This window comes from Saimiri boliviensis, chromosome 2 (assembly GCF_048565385.1).
Source record: "Saimiri boliviensis isolate mSaiBol1 chromosome 2, mSaiBol1.pri, whole genome shotgun sequence".
Taxonomy (NCBI): Eukaryota; Metazoa; Chordata; class Mammalia; order Primates; family Cebidae; genus Saimiri; species Saimiri boliviensis.
Window position 1 is genome coordinate 201,825,136 of NC_133450.1, and position 19,521 is coordinate 201,844,656.

The 19,521-nt window shown below is 39.5% G+C and overlaps 1 protein-coding gene across 3 annotated transcripts in view; it reads right to left on the reverse strand.

Moving 5' to 3' along the window:
• The window catches only part of ELP1 (elongator acetyltransferase complex subunit 1), a 70,971-nt gene that overhangs the window by 14,761 nt on the left and 36,689 nt on the right, over positions 1 to 19,521 (reverse strand). For all 3 annotated transcript variants that reach the window (XM_074395133.1, XM_010335990.3, XM_003925249.4), the window contains exons 15-29: positions 17,041 to 17,147; positions 16,630 to 16,733; positions 15,404 to 15,457; positions 15,203 to 15,308; positions 14,253 to 14,368; positions 13,820 to 13,893; positions 12,565 to 12,643; positions 12,396 to 12,475; positions 11,047 to 11,181; positions 10,852 to 10,937; positions 10,387 to 10,535; positions 8,155 to 8,278; positions 7,200 to 7,297; positions 5,375 to 5,576; positions 3,537 to 3,598 (exon numbers count right to left, since the gene is read on the reverse strand). In XM_074395133.1, coding sequence (XP_074251234.1) covers positions 3,537 to 3,598; positions 5,375 to 5,576; positions 7,200 to 7,297; positions 8,155 to 8,278; positions 10,387 to 10,535; positions 10,852 to 10,937; positions 11,047 to 11,181; positions 12,396 to 12,475; positions 12,565 to 12,643; positions 13,820 to 13,893; positions 14,253 to 14,368; positions 15,203 to 15,308; positions 15,404 to 15,457; positions 16,630 to 16,733; positions 17,041 to 17,147 — 1,576 coding nt within the window. The remainder of the gene's footprint in view (positions 1 to 3,536; positions 3,599 to 5,374; positions 5,577 to 7,199; positions 7,298 to 8,154; positions 8,279 to 10,386; positions 10,536 to 10,851; positions 10,938 to 11,046; positions 11,182 to 12,395; positions 12,476 to 12,564; positions 12,644 to 13,819; positions 13,894 to 14,252; positions 14,369 to 15,202; positions 15,309 to 15,403; positions 15,458 to 16,629; positions 16,734 to 17,040; positions 17,148 to 19,521) is intronic.

The following is a 19,521-nucleotide window of genomic DNA, read 5'->3' on the forward strand; positions in this document are numbered from 1 at the left end:
AAGGTTTAAATCCAACTATATCGGTAATCCTCCAATTAAAAGGTAGAGATTGTCAAATTAGATTAAAAAGAAAAAAACCAACTAACACTATTAACAAGGAACCCACCTTCAAAATAAGGACTATATTCAGATAGATTAAAAGTAAAAGGATAGAAAGAGATATGCAATGAAAAGACTAACCAAGAGAAAGCTGGAAGGGCTATAGTAGTAACATTAAGTCGAATTCAGAATTAGAAATGGTAACAGAGAAAGGGATATCAAAATGAATACATCTAGGACATACTTGAAAGCATTTACACACCTGTAACAGAGCTTCAAAATACATGAAGCAAACACTGGTAGAAAGGAGAAATAGACAAATAAATTATTGCAGTGGGAGATTTTAATACTTTCCCTGTCATTGATAGAGCAAGTAGTGAGGGAATCAATAAGGACATAAAAAACTAGAACAGCATGATCAACCTAATCTAACTGATATTTATAGGACACTCCATCCAATAATGGTAGCTTTCATATTCTTTTCAAGTAGACACACAACATTCCCTAAAACAGAACATATTATAAATTAAAACATATTATAAATTTAAATTAATAAAATGTATGCTCTCTAATCACAAAAAAATTAAAGTAGAAATTAGTAACAAAAAGACGGCTGGCAAATCTCCAATATCTGCAAGTTAAACACACTTCTAAATAAGCCAAGGGTCAATAAAGAAATCACAAGGGAAATCAGAAAATGAAAACCAAACATATCAAAATTTGTATAATGTAGCTGAAATGGTGTTTGAGGAAAATTATGGCATTATATGCTTAAACTAGAAAGTAAGGAATCGTCTCAGATCAATGGTTTTAAGCCATCACCTTGGCCAGGCACAGTGGCTTACATGTGGAATCTCAGCACTTTGAGAGGCCAAGGTGGATGGACCACTTGAGGCCAGGAGTTTCAGATCAGTGTGGGCAACATAGTGAGACCCCATCTCTACAAAAAAAAAAAAATTAAAAATTAGCCAGACATGGTGGCATGCACCTGTAATCCCAACTACTCCAGAGGCTGAGCGGGGAGGATCGCTTGAGCCTAAGAGTTTGAGACTACAGTGAGCCATGATCGTGCCACTGCACTCCAGCCTGAGCAACAGAGTAGGGCCCTGTTTCTTTAAAAAAAAAAAAAAAAAGGAAAAGTAAGCCATCACCTTAAGAAACTAGAAAAATAAAGAACAAATAAAGAAAATAGAAAATAATAAAGAAAAATTAATGACATAGAATAGAGAAAAATCATAGAGAAAAACAAACAGTTCATTCTTCAAAAAGATCAATAAAACTGGCAAACCTCTAGCCAGAATAATCAGAAAAAAAGACACACCAATATCCAGAATGAAAGACAGATGTCACTATAGACCTTACGGACCAGGCGTCCCCAGACTACGGCCCTCGGGCCGCATGCAGCCCCCCAAGGCCATTTTATCCAGCCCCCCGCCGCACTTCAGGAAGGGGCACCTCTTTCATTGGTGGTTAGTGAGAGAAGCACAGTATGAGACGGCCCTCCAACGGTCTGAGGGACATTGAACTGGCCCCCTGTATAAAAAGTTTGGGGACGCCTGCTAAGGACAATAAAAGGGTAAGAGAATACTATAAACACATTATGCCAATAAATGTGACAATTTAGATGAAATGAACAAATTCTTTGAAAGACATAAACTACCAGTGATCATTCCAGAAGAAACAGATAAACTTGAATAGGCTCACGTCTACTAAAGAAACTGAACAGTGAAAAACTTTCATTAAAGAAAACTTCAGGCCCAGATGGCCTTACTGGTATATTCTACCAAATATTTAAGAAGAAAAAAATATCTCCCACGAGCTGGGAGAAAGAGCGGAGCTGTCAGGTGCTGAAGTAGCTGATGAAAGCAACAAGTCAAAAATGAGTTAGGCCTTTAGGCATTACATTTGTATAAACAAGCGGCTAAAACCAGGGAAAGCATCAACTCTCTCTGTTCCATTCTTTCCCAAGGAACGACTCACTAGTAAAGAGTCAGCTGGATCCACACAGACACGAGCGTTGCTTCACTGTTGAAGAAACTCAGAAAAAAAGGTTTTAGCAGTTTGACAGATCCTGAGGGCATGGGTGCAAAGGAAGGGGGTAAGGGTGGAAAAGTACTGGGTAGTGAGTCACAGTGGAAAAAAAAGTCAAGGTTTTTCCACTCCTTGCATAAGACAGCCTTGGCAGAGGTGCCTGAAGACAATCTTGGCCCATGGCCTCAGATAAAGAGACCTAGGAATGAAAGAGCCATGACTCTCAATGCAAATACTGTTACAGGAGCATGAAAAACGGGGCCCTGAGTCCTTGACCCCAATTCCCTTTAGAAACTGTAATGTGTTGGCATTAAACCAAGTCTGGTGCAGGGAGGGCAGCTTTTCCCCATGTGGCCTCCTAGGTAAAGTCCATAATTTATGGTCAGGTCTGAAACATCACACATAGGTTTTTAACCAAGAGTCAGACTCTCATACCAATTCTACATGAAACCCTCCAGAAAAAAGAAGTGTAAAGAACACCACCCCTCATTTTATGACAGCAGCATTACCCTGATAGCCCAAACACAGCAAATACATTAAAAAACTACAAACCAATATCCCTCATGAACACAAACCTAAAAATCCTCAAGAAAATTTTAGTAAATCTAATCTACCAGGAGTGAAAAAGGATAATAAATATATTATACCAGGTAGGGTTGAACCCAGAGATGCAAGGTTAGTTTCACAACAGAAAATCAATCACCTAATCCACCAAATCACTAGTCTAAAAACAAAAAATCATCATAATTGAAAATGCATTTGAGAAAATTCAATACTCATTCATGATTTAAAAAAAAAAAAAAAAAAAACTCTCAGAATAAGGAAGAAAAGGAGATTTCCTCAACCCAAGAATGCAGGAATTGGCAATTTTTTTTTTTTTTTTTTTTTGAGACGGAGTTTTGCTCTTGTTACCCAGGCTGGAGTGCAATGGCACGATCTTGGCTCACCGCAACCTCCGCCTCCTGGGTTCGGGCAATTCTCCTGCCTCAGCCTCCTGGCAAATTTTTCCTGTAAAAGGTTAGACAGTAAATATTTTAGACCTTATGGGCCAATCTATCTCTGTCACAACTCCTTAACTTTGTTATTATAGTGTAAAAGCAGTCACAGACAAGATGTAAACTAATAGGTATGGCTACACTCCAATAAAATTTAATTTACCAAAATGGGTTGCATGCTGGAGTGGTCACAGGTTGTAGTTTGCCAACCCTGCAATAGAAAACACTAAAAAATATATGTATATATATATATATATATATATATATCTTTTATATTCTACCTCACAAAACTTAGAGATGCACTGAATTTAGATTTTCAAGTCAAGCCAGCAAGATAGAAGATCTCTGGGCAAACACTATGTCTGGGCTTAACAATTATGCACAGTTCTTTAACTTTCATGATCACTAAGATACAACTGAGAAGTCCTTTCTCGCTGACTAGGGGGTTTAAAAGGGAGGAATTGAGTTTACCTGGGCATACTGTTCCAAAACCATGGCTGCGTCAATGTGCTTCCTCTGCTCAACCAGCTTTCCTGCAGAGACAATCAGCAGCAGCTGACAATGAAGTTAAACAGATTCTTTGGCTCAAGTGCTTCTTTAATATGTCTTTCTTATGTATGAAACTATGTACTTTCTGAATTTCTGTGAGGGAAGAGGTATATACACCATGGAGTCCTATGTTAAAGGGCAGCTAGAATCTAAATGTAGCACAGGTATTGAAAATCATATACAGCCAAAATCAGCCTTGAAAGATGTTTCCAAAGCATGTATATGGGAAAATGACCTGGTATCTCTCACTAACTCATTTTGTCCCTTAACAGCTAGAGACCACTGTTTCTTCGGTTGAGCATTAGATGGAAGTAGCTGACTTACGTCTGGAGTTATGCAGTGTCTCTAGATCCTAGAATCACTCTCAGCCCAATTGAGACAAATCACACTGAGAAGCACAGAGAACCCGAGGCTTACAAAGGGGCTGGCAGATTCTGGTCTCTCATTGCATGCTCACTCCAGGGCATATATCACCTAAAAAGGGAGGTAGAATCACCTCCACTATTTAAATAGTTATGCTGTCTTGTGTAAACTGCCTACATTAAATGTACACAGAGTGACTTCAGTGTGGAACAGTTCTCAGACATCTTTCACCACTGCCCTCTCCACATACTTTTGCTAAACATCTGAGAAAACTAGAAATACTCCATTATAAGACATGGGAAATAGCAAGCTAGGAACTGTAAAGGATATAGAAGATAAGAGATCCCAAGAACACAGAAGGTATAAACGACTAATATGAATTTCTAAAGCAGAAAGGAACAATTGAGACTGAACGAATAATTAAAAGGCTCGAAATAAGGAATTATCAACATTTGTAAAAAGAGGTCAGCTTGAAAACAGAGGGATTTGGGAAGGTCTAATAACCAGAAAAAGCAAAGTAATAATCCCATACATTGTTATAATCCCAAGAGAAAAAGAATAATGCAAATGACAAAGGAAGACAGGTACATAAATTTAACACGATAGAGTTTGGAATTTTTTCAGGACTGCTTTTTTTGATTTGAGACCACAACAATATTTACAAGTTAGGAAAAGCAATATGCCAGTCATTGCTTTAATTCAAGCACTGCTGAGAGGACCAGAGCTTCTTCTCCTCACCTCTTTTCACAGGTGCCCTCACCCTTTCCTCCACTCTGGTACCAGCCTCATCTCCGTTCAGGCAACCCTGGACCCTGACACAGCTAAACTGGTTTTACTTTCAGAATGCTTGGACATTTGGCCTTTTTTTTCTACCTCATTCTTGGCCATCCCAACAACCTACTCTCTATACCAGAATGGCCCCATCCCAAAATTCATCTTTACCTTCCTACAGGGCACAGCCCATCCAGCTACGTGGTATTATGTGAGGCTGAGATGGAATAGAAGGTGAGAGTTTAACTTCCATCCGGGTCATTTCTAACTTAAAGGTAAATGTTTTACCACGATTCTAGTTTCTCCCCACTCTCCTTCCTGAGGACAGATGTGGAGATAACCTAGCTACAACCATCTGCCTAAAAGGTTGCAGAGCCACATAATGGAAGGGCCTGTCAACCCCTTGGGAGAGAGAAATAAACTTCTTTCCATATTGTGCCACTGCACTCTGAGACTCTTGCTGTAGTCACTTATCCTTTAAAGCATTCTAAATTGATTTTTATCAGTGGTAACAAGACTGTCTCAGGGTATTCTGCCCTAAATTTATCTGCAAAATTACCCAAAAAATAAAGAAAGAAATTTTTAAAAACCTTTATAGATGTAGACATCTTAATGCCTGTACTTACCTGCCAGAGTTCTGCCAAGGCCAGCCAGCTGGTCTTCAGTAAAGTTAAGCTGGGCTGCCACACAGAGGGCTTGCTTCCAGTTGCCACACATCAGAAAGGCTGAGAGCGCTTTCTCGTGGGCACCGCAACGGGCAAACATGAGCCCCGCTGGCTCATACATGTGCTCCTGCATCAGGTGCTCCCCATAAGCAATGCTGATATCCTGGACAAGAGGAGATTTAGGACTGAGGAGGAAACATGACAATCATTTCTCTAAAGCTCCAGTGTAGCTGCCTTGGTTACTACACTTGAAACTCCCTTGAAAGAATTACCTGAGGAAATCTTACAGTTGATCAGTTAGTGCAATCATTTTTCACTCAAAACCTTACTGAGTATGTGCCATTTATTCACTCAACAAATAATGACTCATAACTGCATATGCACCATTCTGGGCGGTATGAATAATATAGCAAGGCGAAAAATAAAACCAAACAAATGAAAAACCATAGAAGAACCACCACCAAGTTCCTGCTCTTACAGCAACAGAGGATGGACTTAGGACAAAATACAGTCTACAGCATAATGACAAAGATGGGTAAAGGGACAGAGGACAGTCTCCTTGCAGCCCTCAGGGAGTGTGAGCTCTGAGGACTATGAGAATAAACCACGTGACAAGATAGGGGACAGTGTCCAGGCAGAGGGCACAGAAGGCACCATGGCTGCGCAGCAGGAATGTGTATGGCAGGTCTGAGGAGTAATAGGACAGCCAGTGTGACTGGAGCAGACAAGAGTGTGAGAGAGAACAGAAAACAAGGGTGAAGAGGCAACCACTGGCCAAATCCTTGATTCTCCAGGCTGGATGTTAGGTAGAGATGCAGAGAGGAATACAACATGGAGTCCCTGTCCTTAAGGAGCCCACAGCCTCGTGCAGGAGACAAAGCAGCTAATCAGCAGTCTGACATATGCAATTACCAAGGTGAGGGCAGGCTGCTTTGGGAGCTCAGCATTTGGCACCTGGCCCAGGAATGGCATTCAGGAGTAACCCAAGGGTTCTGATGGACAAGTGGGGCTAAAGGAAGACTGTGGGTAGAGAGCTGGCAGAGGAATCATGCAATGTGACATCTGAAGAACTACCTACAAGTAACTGGGAACAAGGACAATGGCAGAAGCTGGTGCCAAATAAGCTGGTAGAGGCTTGATCACAGAAAGATGTCCAGACTATGTACACAGTCTGAGGACAAATTGAAAATGGTGATGCTGGTGGCATGGGAGAGTAGTGGTTAATGGCATGGGCAGGGTGGTCAGGCAGCCTGGGCTCTGTGTCCCAGGTCCAGCACTTCGTAGCTCTGGATCCTTAGGCAAGTTGCTTTGTCATCTACAAATTGTGCCCAGCACCCTATCAGGCTGTTAAGAGGATCATATAACACATTTAGCTGGATCACATAACACATTTAGCCTATAAGTAAAGTATCTGGTATACAAAAAAAGCTAAAGAGTTTTTTTTAAACAAACAAACAAACAAACAAACAAAACTTTCCCTTTATACTGAGATATATGGGAAAGATCTATGCTTGTTAGGATGCTCAGTCTTATAGCAGTGAGGTTGGGCTAGAGGAGGGGTGGGAAAAAAGCAAGGAATCCTGTGGGAAAGGTGCTGTGGTATTCCAGATGAGGAATCAGAGAACAGGTCAGGACCATTCTCCCAGATAAGAAGTTCAAATTGAGGCTAATTAGTTTTAAGATAACTCTTGAAGCCAAGGATGGTGTTCTGAACTCAGGATCCTCACTCCTTTCCAACTAAAGCAACAAGCAAAACCAGGACAGCCTCATTTCACACACCATATACCTGGTACTGTTGTGAGCTTGGTGAATATAACTTCAGAGCTTCCTTGTACAAGTTTTTATCTTTTATCAAGTTTAAGCATTCTGGGAAGTACTCAGGTCCTGTAGGAATAAGATTCACACAAAGACAGGCTTAAGACATAGTAAGCATAATGGACTTCATTTACACCAGTGGTCACCAAACAAAATCAATAAGGGACCTTTTTAAGACCTAAATAATCAGAGAGTCTGAAGAACAGAATCCAAAATCTGAATTTTTAATGGGCACCACTACAGATTCTGAGGCAAGAGAAGCACTGATTGGGCTCAGCACCCTACTTAAGAGTCCCAGCTATCCAGCTCAGTGTTTTCTCAGCCTTCTTGAAAAGACATCACCTGGGAGACTTATTAGACACAGGCACACCTCAGTCCTATCCCAGACCAGCTGAATCAGATTGTCCAAGGACGCCAGCAGCTGAATGCTTAACATGCACCCCAACTGATTCTTCCTTGCCCCCATGCCAGTCCTCAGTAAAGAATCACAACTGCTCCAGCATGGAAGAACAACTGGCACTCCATCACTGTCAATTAAAACTGTGTCTTACAGGGCATGGGGAGGTGGCCTCACCACTCATTCCAGACAAGCAGAGCTTCCCTGACATATCTGCAAACAGCACAAGAAGGAAGAACTATCAACCAATTTTGATTCTGAGCGCTGAAGTTAAGTTCGCAGGTGCTCATTCTGAACCAAAAAAGGATCTGCTCGACATTCTTGCCTAGGAAGCTCCTCCAGTTCATTAACAATGATTTTTTTACCTTTAGCTTTTCAGAACACAGGACAAAATAAGGTGAGCGTACATAATTGTCACAGGAGTGGGAAGTGAAATCAGTCACTGTCTAAACTAACAGTTTAATTTATACCTTGCCTCATTCCAAAGAAGATCTGAAGCAGAAATGAACATACCAATCCCCACACTTACCACATTTGCTGAGGTGGCCAATGGCTTTTTCATACCGTTTCAAGTATTTGTCTATAGTAAACCGCTGATAATTAGTTTCCATTTTCTTAAGTGTATTAAGAAATGGAAGATATTCTTTGGGATCCTGAAAAAAATGATTAATGAGAACTTTATTATTTGTGATATTTATATATAAGAATAGAAAATAGCACTTATATATAGCAATAAACCCAAAGCTACAAAATTTTTAAATGTATATTATATATTAACTACATATTATATAATATATAAAAATCAAACTACAGTCATCCCCCAGTATCCACGGGGAATTGGTTCCAGGACCCCCCAAGGATATCAAAATCCAAGCATACTCCAGTCCTGCGCTTGACCCCATGGAGCCTCCATACACAAAAAGCTGGCCCACTGTATCTGCAAGTTTTAAATCCTGCAAATACTGTATTTTTGATCCACACTGGTTTTGGATGCAGAACGCGTGGATCCAAAGGGCCAACTGTATTTGAGAGAAATCCACATATAGATACACCTACACAATTCAAACTCACACAGTTCAAACTAATACTGTGCAAGAGTCAGCTGAACATCAAACAAGCTTTGGTAAAAATGCTTTCATATGTGGATATTAGGTTACATTTGGAATAATGGTCACTTCCTTCACTAAGTCTTGCCCTATCATTTATTTCATAGGCTAATAAGGAAAATAAGGTTTCAGTCTAGAAGATATTCAACAAATGCATCTAAGTTTCTCCTAAAAGTGTAAAGACATTGTTCTTGCTGCTGTGTTCATGACGTTCCATGATCACCTGAGAAGACCACATTAAAACAAAATAAAATTATACTGAGTTGGACACAAATCTCTGAGACTCTGACAACTTAGTATTTATTGGCACTATCATCTCAAGCTCTGTGCCATGCCCTCTAAGCAAACTTTCTTCCTAATGAAGAGGTGCTTCCTGTTTTTAATGCAATTTCCCTGGGCCGACAGGATAAATACATGTAAGATCAAACACAGGAAAAACCGCCAGGACAACAAATAATTAAATGCTCATTCTCAGCACTCTGGGAGGCCGAAGCAGGTGGATCACTTGAGGTCATGAGTTTGAGACCAGTCTGGGAAACATGGCGAAACCCCATCTCGACAAAAAATACAAAACTTAGCCAGGCATGGTGGTGCGCGCCTGTAAACTCAGGTGGGAGGATTACTTGAGCCCAGGTGGCGTAGGCTGCAGTAAGCCAAGATGGTGCCACTGTACTCCAGCCTGGGTGATAGAGCCAGACCTTGTCTCAAAAATAAATAAGTAAATAAATACTGTACTCTAGAAGGAGACACACTGTAGTCTGCAGGGGTAGGCACTGTGTGCAACAGAAGCATACAGAAGGGTCACCTCATCCAGTCCCTGAAAGGAAGCCTGAATGGCTTACTGGGAAGGGGCCACCTGGATAAGAATCAGGTGAATGGTGAGGGTGGAAGCAGTCATGGGTGCCAGAAGTAATGCTGCCTACCAAGGCATGTGGTGGTTAGTGGTGGTGAAGGGTGAGGGAAGAGGGACAAAAGTATTCTTTCTTCCATGAGCAGAGGGAAAAAAAGACAATTCCAAAAAGTGAGAATGGAAAGATACAGAGGCCAGGTCAAGGAAGGGTTTCTAAGCAGTATTATGGCTTCTGAATTTTATCCTAGGAACAATGGGAGCTCATGAAAGATTTTAAGCAGAGAAATGAAGGATTCCATTTTCCTTTTTGGAGAGATCATGGGAAGAGACTGAGGCTGCAGAAAACGAGATAAAAATTACACAGACCAGTGGTGCTCAGAATTTTTGACCACAGCATATGTATCAACACAGGAAAGGAGGCTCTGAGCCTCTGTGCTCCATGTGCCCATTCTCCACTAGAAAAAAGAGCCACATGAGAAAGAACTGGAGTGGAACATGAATCACTTATTATGTTTCCTTTATAAGAGAAGAAATTAACTCATATATATGCCCATCATCTTAAAAATAACGATGTCATTATACTTCACTTCTTCAACCTCACGATCAAAACACTTCCGTAAGCACAGAACTGTGATGGAGAACAAGGCTTAGGGGAGTGGGCCCTTGAAACTCACAAATCTGTCTCTAGCCCTGCACTCACACAGTGGTATCAGAAAAGCCACTGCACTACTGGGAGCAGGGTTTCACACTCTCGTGATTATATAAACAAGGACCAAAATAGCATAAAAGTAAGAATTCCACATACCTTCTGTGACTTCTCAGCTACCATGAGGACCAAATCAAAGTCATAGGTGCCAAGAGAATGATCATATAATTCATTAACATCTACCAGAAGCAGCAAATATTTCAGGGCCTCTTCAGCACTCACAGCATCAGGATCAGAGGAAGTATTTCCTAATAGTGTTTAGAAAACAAAATAAAACAAAACCATTTGGGGAAATACCCCGCAGACCTGGCAACATAACCAAAAAGACAAAGTAATAAATTTTTCTGAACAGAACTGGATACCAGAAGAATATACACTTTTGATGCTTTTATATATGCTTTAGAGGGCAGCACTGAAAAAAACCGACACGGGTCTTAAAATTTAACAGCTAAAAAGGTCACATGTTAAATCTGTGGTGTGGCAATGACATGGTAACAGTCACCTGCAGAAGACTAGTGGCAATTATAGCCACTATAAGCACTTTCTCTGTGAGCAAATCTCTACCTTGAAGCTCGTGTACTTTCTGCAGTACAATTTCCAGTTCTGGGGTTGTCTTCTTCACATGAGATGTAAGTATGGATAGGCAGTACCTGAGGTAATAAGTGAAGAACACCAGAATGAGAAAGACAAATAGGCTGGACAATGACAACTACACACTTCTGTTTTTCATAGGATGCCGCCTGGCAACAGCATACATACTTATGGGGATTTATGTTCTCCATGGCTGCTCTCAAAGCATCGCAGACAAGGTCTAGTTTTTTCCCGTCATCCCTGGACAGGTGGACGCTGCTGCTAACTGGTGGAGGGTACATGGTCCTTGTGACATCTTCTTCTCTAAGAACAGGTGTGTATGGAAAGGTCACCAACAGAACATGTAGCCCAGCGTTCAAATTACTAACATACACCTGGCATGCTGCTGATGATAAATAAAAATGACTTTTGGAAAAGAGTTTAATTATAAAAATACTGAGAAATAAAACGTGTCCACAAAAGACTTATACAAATGCTTGTAAAAGCTTTAGTCACATTAGTCCCAAACAGGGTACAATCCATGTGTCCAGCAACAAGGGAATGATGAGCAAATCATGGTGTATTCACACATGGCATACTACTGAGCAATAAAAAAAGAATAAACTACTAGTGATACATACAAAAACACAGATGAATCTCAAGGCAATAGGCTGGATGAAAGCAGCTTTATGTAGAAGAATAATACTGTACACTCCCATTTAGATAAAGTTCTTGAACAGGCAAAACTGATATACAGTGAGAAACTCAGAAGAGTAGTTGCATGGGGAATGGGACAGGGACTGACTGAAGAGGAATTTGAAGCAGCTTTCTGAAAAGGAGTAAATGCCCTTTAACTTGATAGAGGTTCAGGTTACATGAAGTATACATTTACCAAAACACACTACATAGCACACTTAACATTTGGGCATTTCACTGTAGATAAATATGACCTGAAAACATGCAACAAAACCAACCCACACACAAAGAATGCACTCTAGTTAATGATATACAAGAAGAAGTACAGAGGGTCGAGTGAAGTGATGTCATAACTTGTTTAGAAATTTGTCTGCAAATAAGATGAATGATAGAAGGACAGATTATAGAGAATGAGAATGTGTATACAGAAAAATATAAACTGGCAAATCTAGGTGGGGTATATACAGGCTGCTTACTGGACAATTCTCTCAACTTTTCTCCAATTTGAAAATGGTTCATTACAAAGTTGAGAGGAAAGATCATCAGAGAGAAAGATGACATTTAATTTCAATCTCCTAAGAAAAACAAATAGTTTTACATGTATACCTAAAAATCAAGTCAAATAATAACTCTGAATGACATGTTTTAAGGACATAGTTTTAGACAGGCTGTTTTAAAAAGAAAGGAAAAGAGCAAAAAACCAACTGGCATCTAAGAGTTACAGCAATTTTTAAAACTGAACAGTAAGTAATTTTTCTTCTCTAGCTATTTATGTTTGATTTCCTTAATAAGAAGAGAGAAAATTATGGAACTGATACTCATGAATTATTCAGAATACTTACTTCAATTCTGTAAAAAACAAATTAATATGATTCACAGAATCTATCTGCTTAATGAAGGTTTCCACATTTTCCAGAAACACCTACCAAAAAAGGGGAAAAACATCTTTGTTCAGATCATATTAGTTCAAGTACAAAGTAAGCCAGAGTAAATGCCAGCTTAGAAAGTTACCTTAGGGTTATGGTCATAAATCAGATTGAGATTGATTCTCAGTTTTCTCATGCATTCAAATGCCTCTTTAAACATAAGTCTGTGAGAAGACAGAGAAAGAACAGAAAGGGTATTCACAAAAACTAAACTCCCCAGGCCCAGAATATTTTCATTACAATATAAACCAGTTATAATCAGATTACAGTCCCAGTGCCAAGCTACTACTACTGAATTTCTACTCTGAAATTACAGAATACAAAAATCAGGTACCACATTAATTTACTTTCATAATAGGTGTGATTTAGTCCTCATGGCTGTCTGAGAACTATATCCTCACACATATACAACAGAAAATCATTACAGAAGGCCAGGCATGGTGGTTCATGCCTGTAATCCTAGCACTTTGGGAGGCCAAAGTGGGCAGATCACTTGAGGTCAGAAGTTTGAGATCAGCCTGGCCAACATGGTGAAACCATGTCTCCACTAAAAACAGAAAAAAAATAGCCAGGCGTGGTAGTACACGCCTGTAATCCTAGCTATGTGGGAGGCTGAGGTGGGAAGATTGCTTGAATCCAGGATGCAGAGTTTCAGTGAGCTGAGATTGCGCCAATGCACTCCATCCTGGGCAACAGAGTGAGACTCTGCTAAAAGAAAGAAAAGAAAGAAAGAAAGAAAGAGAGAAGAGAGAGAGAGAAAGAAAGAAATAAAGAAGGAAACAAAGAAAGAAAGGAAGGAAGGAAGGGAAGGAGGGAGGGAGAGAAAGAACGAAAATCGTCACAGAATTTAGGTCTACTTTTTAAGTAAAACATTAGTATAGATCTTTCTAATACAAAGTTTCCTCCAAATAGGTTTAGAAAATAGTCATTTCCTTCATCAGAGTGGCTCAGGCATTTGTGGGTCATAGGGTCCCCCGTAAATCTGTTGAAGGCGGTTGGCTTTCTACTTGAATAAATACACAAAAACATAGTTTGGTGTGTACAATCTCCCTGGGTTCATAGGCCACCTAAAACCCAGATGCATTCCCTCAGGTTAAAAGAAGTCCTGCTTTATATGATGAGCATCATGATTCCTTCTGCTAGGAATCTCCACTATAAAATACTGTATTAAAGTCAAAAGTTAAAGAAAAAAAAAAATAGCCTCAAAGAATCTGATGAAGGATATAGGTAATGAGGGCTTTTCATACTTTTAAGTTTTCACAATTGTAATAAAATACTTACTATCTTCACATGTAAATCACAACAAGCTAACCAGCTGCAAACAGTACAATGCCACTTACCTGTCCAACCATTTCCGTATCTGGGCTAAAACCAGGGCTCGATGATGAACAACTTCCAAGTTCCCCCTTGGCATCTTAAAGAAATCAAAGCAATAACATTTTTAATTAAGTAGAAAACGTTTAAATAGCCAGGATACACAATTTTACCTAACTCTTCATAGAGAATTCCCACAACTCTCTAAGATGAGCACACTTTTAGCATAATCTGGTTGTTCTCAGTATTTATCTTGACTTTCAAGAAAAGTGTCCCTTTGAGCCTTACTGGTTATAGCCTGTACCTTTGAATAAAGCTAACAGAAAGCTATCAAGGAAAGGTTTACAATAAATGATACAAAGGATAAGAGAGCCTAAAACACAACCTGCAAGAATTATGCTTGGTACTTGGCTGAATGACAATCAGACTATCTATCTATTGTCTGAAAAACCAGTTTACCTGTAATATAAGCTTTGTATCCTGGGGCACAATAGTGACAATCCGTGAACCCCTTTCCACTTTCCGAAGAACTTCCCCATTGGACACATGACTGCTGCTCATACTGGCCTGTAATGCTAACCACACCATTAATTAATAAGCCTTAATTATCACGACCAGCCACTCTCCATTAATTGCAATTGAAACCACACATATTATCTGAAATAGAAGAGAACAATTAACAACCATATTCCCTAGTTCTCCCACTCAACCTCAAGACTATCAGCCCTGCTGATGAACACACTCACCCCTGAACTTGCCCTCTCTCTTACAGAGCCCTCACGCATATTCACACACACACAACTTCTCAAATGATCTGGAGAAACACAGTAAGAATTGGGGCAATTTCTCTATTTCTTAGCATCATCAGTGTACTATAATCTTATCAATGACAAAAAGATTCCCTATTTTCAAGTTAGAAACAAAGAAAATAAGCTGGATTTTTAGAAAAAAGAACACATACCCACAGAGAGAGACAGAATGAGCATGGAACAGAAGGCAAAACACAGCCAATATCCTACAAACCACGAGATGGAGCCCAGATGTACAGTGGAGAGTGGCCACAGTGGGAAAAGATTACCCAGAAGGTAAAATAGTCTGCCAATTTGGGATCTACACAGTAATTCCAAATAAAATACTGGGTAAGTTACATAATAAAATTTCCTGAAAAATTTTTAACTTTAGAATGTACTGCTTAAAGAAGGAACTTGGATGTCTTTACCAAAGTGCAGAATAATTTAACTGAGATAATTACGTTGAGATTACGGTCTAAGTAAATGAACTCTAAAGATTTTTTCCAACTGAGGACTCCTTGATAAAAAGCCAAAGTAGATGAAGAATTCCAAAAGTCATCAACACTCCAAAAGACATTGGAGGAGGGACTATTTCTATTTTATACATTGAAAACTTACTTTTAAATGAAGCATCCCTCAGGCAAAAACACTGGCAGGTATGGGAATGGGTTGTCAGCAACAAAAACTCATCATATACTGCAAATGACGTGGCATTTGATGCAACCTGAAATAAGGCCAGAGAGGCATGGGGGAAAGTTAGCTAGTTTACTCGGAGCCAACACTGTGAAAAAAATCCAATACCAAACCAAGCCTCGATACCTCAATGTCATTGATGAAAAAACGACACCTATCAGTCAGACCAAGGACACATTCCTGCAAAGAAATAAAACTGAAATTAAAAGCAATTCTATTTCAAAACCTAGCTTTTCTATCACACAGCTCTACCACCCTATGACTTCACAACTAAGTTCCTGTATAATCAGGACTAAAGATAGATACCTAAGATGTGGCTGGTCCAGTGCAAAGTGGAATGCGAAGCCATCCAATCCATCAGCAGGCCCTGACATCTCCATCTCCTACATACATCTCAAACCCTTCTAATTTCCCCGCCTTCCCTCCTCCCTAACTCCACTAAGCAATCTCCATGTTGATCCCATATTCCACTCAAGTCACTATCCAACTGACTCTCTTCTGGACAGCCAGATTCACTGCCCACACCATGAAGCAGAACACATTACTCTGTTGATTAAAAAATCACAAAAAATTTCTAATCTTTGTTCATTTAAGAAATCCAAATTCCCTCCTGTGACTGTCATTGAGCTCCAGCCACACTGCTTCCATTCAGCCCCTTGAGTAAGATGAGCTCTCACTAAGCTCAAGGAGTTTGTTGTTCCTTCTCCCTGGAGAGAGCCTTCTTTTTCTTGACCTCTCAGCACACACACCACTGTCCCAGAGAGGCCTTCCTGGACCACCAAATGCAGGATTCCCATTCTCACAGCCACCATCCTCAAACTGCCCTTCAAACAGCTCACTGTTCTCTATCAGTTCACCCTGTCCATTTCCATCACACTTCCTATATAAAGGAATCATTATATCAAAATTAATAGATCGCAAGTTCCAGAAGAGGAGGAATTAGTCAAGTGGTTTTATTTTCCAACCACTGTATTTTATCATCCACCACAATTGTAGGCATTCTAATATTTGTTGAATAAAAACCTACTAAAACTATTTTCAAGATCACATTTCTGTTTTCCTCAAAAGATATTTAGTAAAATAAACTTTGAATGATTTGTACAACTAGGGATAAAAGGCTGCTAATCACATACATTATCTCATTTAGTCTTCTGAACCCTGATAGCTAGATACTGATTTTCCTCTTTATAGATGAAGAAGGTGTGGCTTATGAAAGTGAGATCATTTCCCACTATTGCCTTGACATTTAGAGGAGACCCAACTGCACCTCCAAAGCCCACGCTCTTTCTACCTAATGCCATCAGTCCCTGGGTAACTACTTTAAGTAAGTTTTCTGCTCCGTGTTCACTTACCTCTTCTCCAATCATGGCCAATTCGATCTGGGTGCATGGATAAGGAAACCGAACAGGAAATCCACCAGAGTTCTTCCATGGTTTAACAGCCAGAGAAGGTGACTCTGCAAGAGTCACAGATCTAGTTTACAAATAGCTGATGTGCTCTTTGTAAAAAACCATCAACATCAATACTTGCTAAAACACCTAACATGTAATTTCCATCACTTTTTTAAGAGCATGTCAGTTCACTACGAGAGGAAACAGGCGTAGAATACCTGCCAATTCCACTCTAAAGCATAGGGTTTTCCAAGATAGTTAAAGCGTAGTTATTGACAATCAATGTTGGATTGACAAGATGCAAGTACATATTCTTAAGAACTAAGCATCTATGTAAGTCATAACATGCTTTCCTAACACCTTGATACTCACCCCAAAGGTACTTAAATATCTGGCCATCAGTCAGCTGTAATGCTACTGACTTGGTCTTGGAATTGCAACACAGACTGATTATGATCCCATCCACCGCTGCAGATGAACTGAAAAAAAAAAAAAAAAAGAGGAGGACGTGTACACAGACTGTTTTTCTAAAAAACAGTGACACTTCACTGATTTTGAAAACAAACAATTTCCTTTTGGTGCTACACTACCTACTTCAACACAATGTAGACAAAATACATACATACACATCCAGTACCACACACACACACACACACACACACACACACACACTCTCTCTCTCTCTTATACACCTAGAGACAGATGAATGGTTGAATGAATATATAAAACGATTCCAAACCAAAGCCCAGATAAAGCCACATCTGCTATATGACACCATTTCCCATAAACCCAATCAGGTAGTTGTTTATATTGTGAAGTCATTGCTCCTCTTCTGGCCACTACTTACTGTAACTTACTATAACGTATTGCCTTCATTGGGCATGAGTGGTACCAGTGTCATTTCTGTCTGCTTAACATAATTAAAGCAGTTGGTCTGTAGGAAAATGATTACACTCAATATCTCTATCATACTGATTTATGGAAAACTGGATTTTCACCAATGAGATGAAGGGAATTTGTTAATGCCATTACATTTTTTCCCTGAGTCAACAGAGAGAAGCAAAATTTCATTCTTTTTTTTTTCAGTGTCTCGCTCTGTTGCTCAGGCTGGAATGCAGTGACAAGATCGTATAGTTCACTGCAATCTCAACCTCCTAGGCTCAAGTGATCTCCCACCTCAGCTTCTCAAGTAGCTTGGACCATAACTATGGAGCAGAATTTTTTTTTTTTTTTTTTTTTTTTTTTGGTGACGGAGTTTCACTCTTGTTACCCAGGCTGGAGTGCAATGGTGCAATCTCGGCTCACTGCAACCTCCGCCTCCTGGGTTCAGGCAATTCTCCTGCCTCAGCCTCCTGAGTAGCTGGGATTACAGGCATGCGCCACCATGCCCAGCTAATGTTTTTTGTATTTTTAGTAGAGACGGGATTTCACCATGTTGACCAGGATGGTCTCGATCTCTTGACCTCGTGATCCACCCGCCTCGGCCTCCCAAAGTGCTGGGATTATAGGCTTGAGCCACCGCGCCTGGCCAGAAGCAGAATTTCTTAAAAGAGGAGGAAGAGGTAGTGATTTTAAAAAAAAAGGAGACAAAGAGGTAGTGATAAAAAACAAATGATGTTAATGCTAACATTTAATTCAAAGTGTTTAACCAATCTACAAAAAAAAAACTAAAAATTATAACAATGGGGAATTCCTCTACAAATGCCTCCAATTTTGTGAGGGTAAACTATCTGTCAAGAAGAGAGCAAACTCTGGAGCTAGACTGGCTAGGATTCGATCCTGGCCCCACCTGCACGATCTCAGGAAAGTTACCTAACTGCTCCATGTCTTAGTTGTCTCAATTGTAAAGGACGGTGCGAATGGCACATACTTTAAAGGTATTATGAGAAATAAATAAGCTAAAACAGAGAAAGCATTTAGAAGAGTACTTTTTCCAGAGTACAAGCTACAGTAAATGTAAACTACTTAATTGAAGGATTTTGCTGTCCTCAAAAACATTAATATCTTATATGAACAAAATAGTCTTTTTGAGAAATAAAAGTCAAGGCAGTAGAAATATACCGTAAATGACTTCTCATTTCCTTTATAGCTAATGAGATGACTGCATCAAGCTTTTGCTTCTACAAGCTAATGATAAAGAATTTCAAATCTGAAGAAGTAGAAATTTAGTGAATTGCTCTGCTTTTCAAAAGGTAATCCACTGGCTTACTTTAAGTGCTTCATATTTCTAGAACACATTCTGCATTTAGACATGTTAACAAAAGTCTTTTTCAAAATATCATGAAGCACTATGAGTCAAACAGTAGGAACAAATGACTGCATTAAAATGTTTCTATGTCTATAAATGTATATAATGTACATATATATATATATATATGTAAAGGAAAGGTTCCTAATTTTGCAACAATGTTTCTCAGAAGAGAAATCTCACCAGTAGGGCTTTAATTACAAATTAATGTGGGGATTAGTATGAGTGGACAAAGGTGCCAAGTCTTGATACCGGAAACAAGGAGTTCTGGGAACTGGCTAGAAAATACTATCTACTACATAACAGGGCTTGTATTGCAGAAAAGAGCATTCATTAACTGAAATCTGTTACATGATGAAGATATCGTGAGGAAACAGAAGAAAACTCAGGCCCAGAGAACAGTGAAATTTCAGCAAAGAAGAATAGAGACTTTCTGGTGGCAAATGTAGTCAAGTACAAAATAGGGTATCTAGAGGAGGAGGCTAGAAGAAGCATTTTGAAGTCACCACATCTAAACAAAGTATATATATGCAGTTATGTATCATTTAATGATGGGGGTATGTCTGAGAAATGTGTTGTTAGGTGACTTCATCATTGTGGAAACA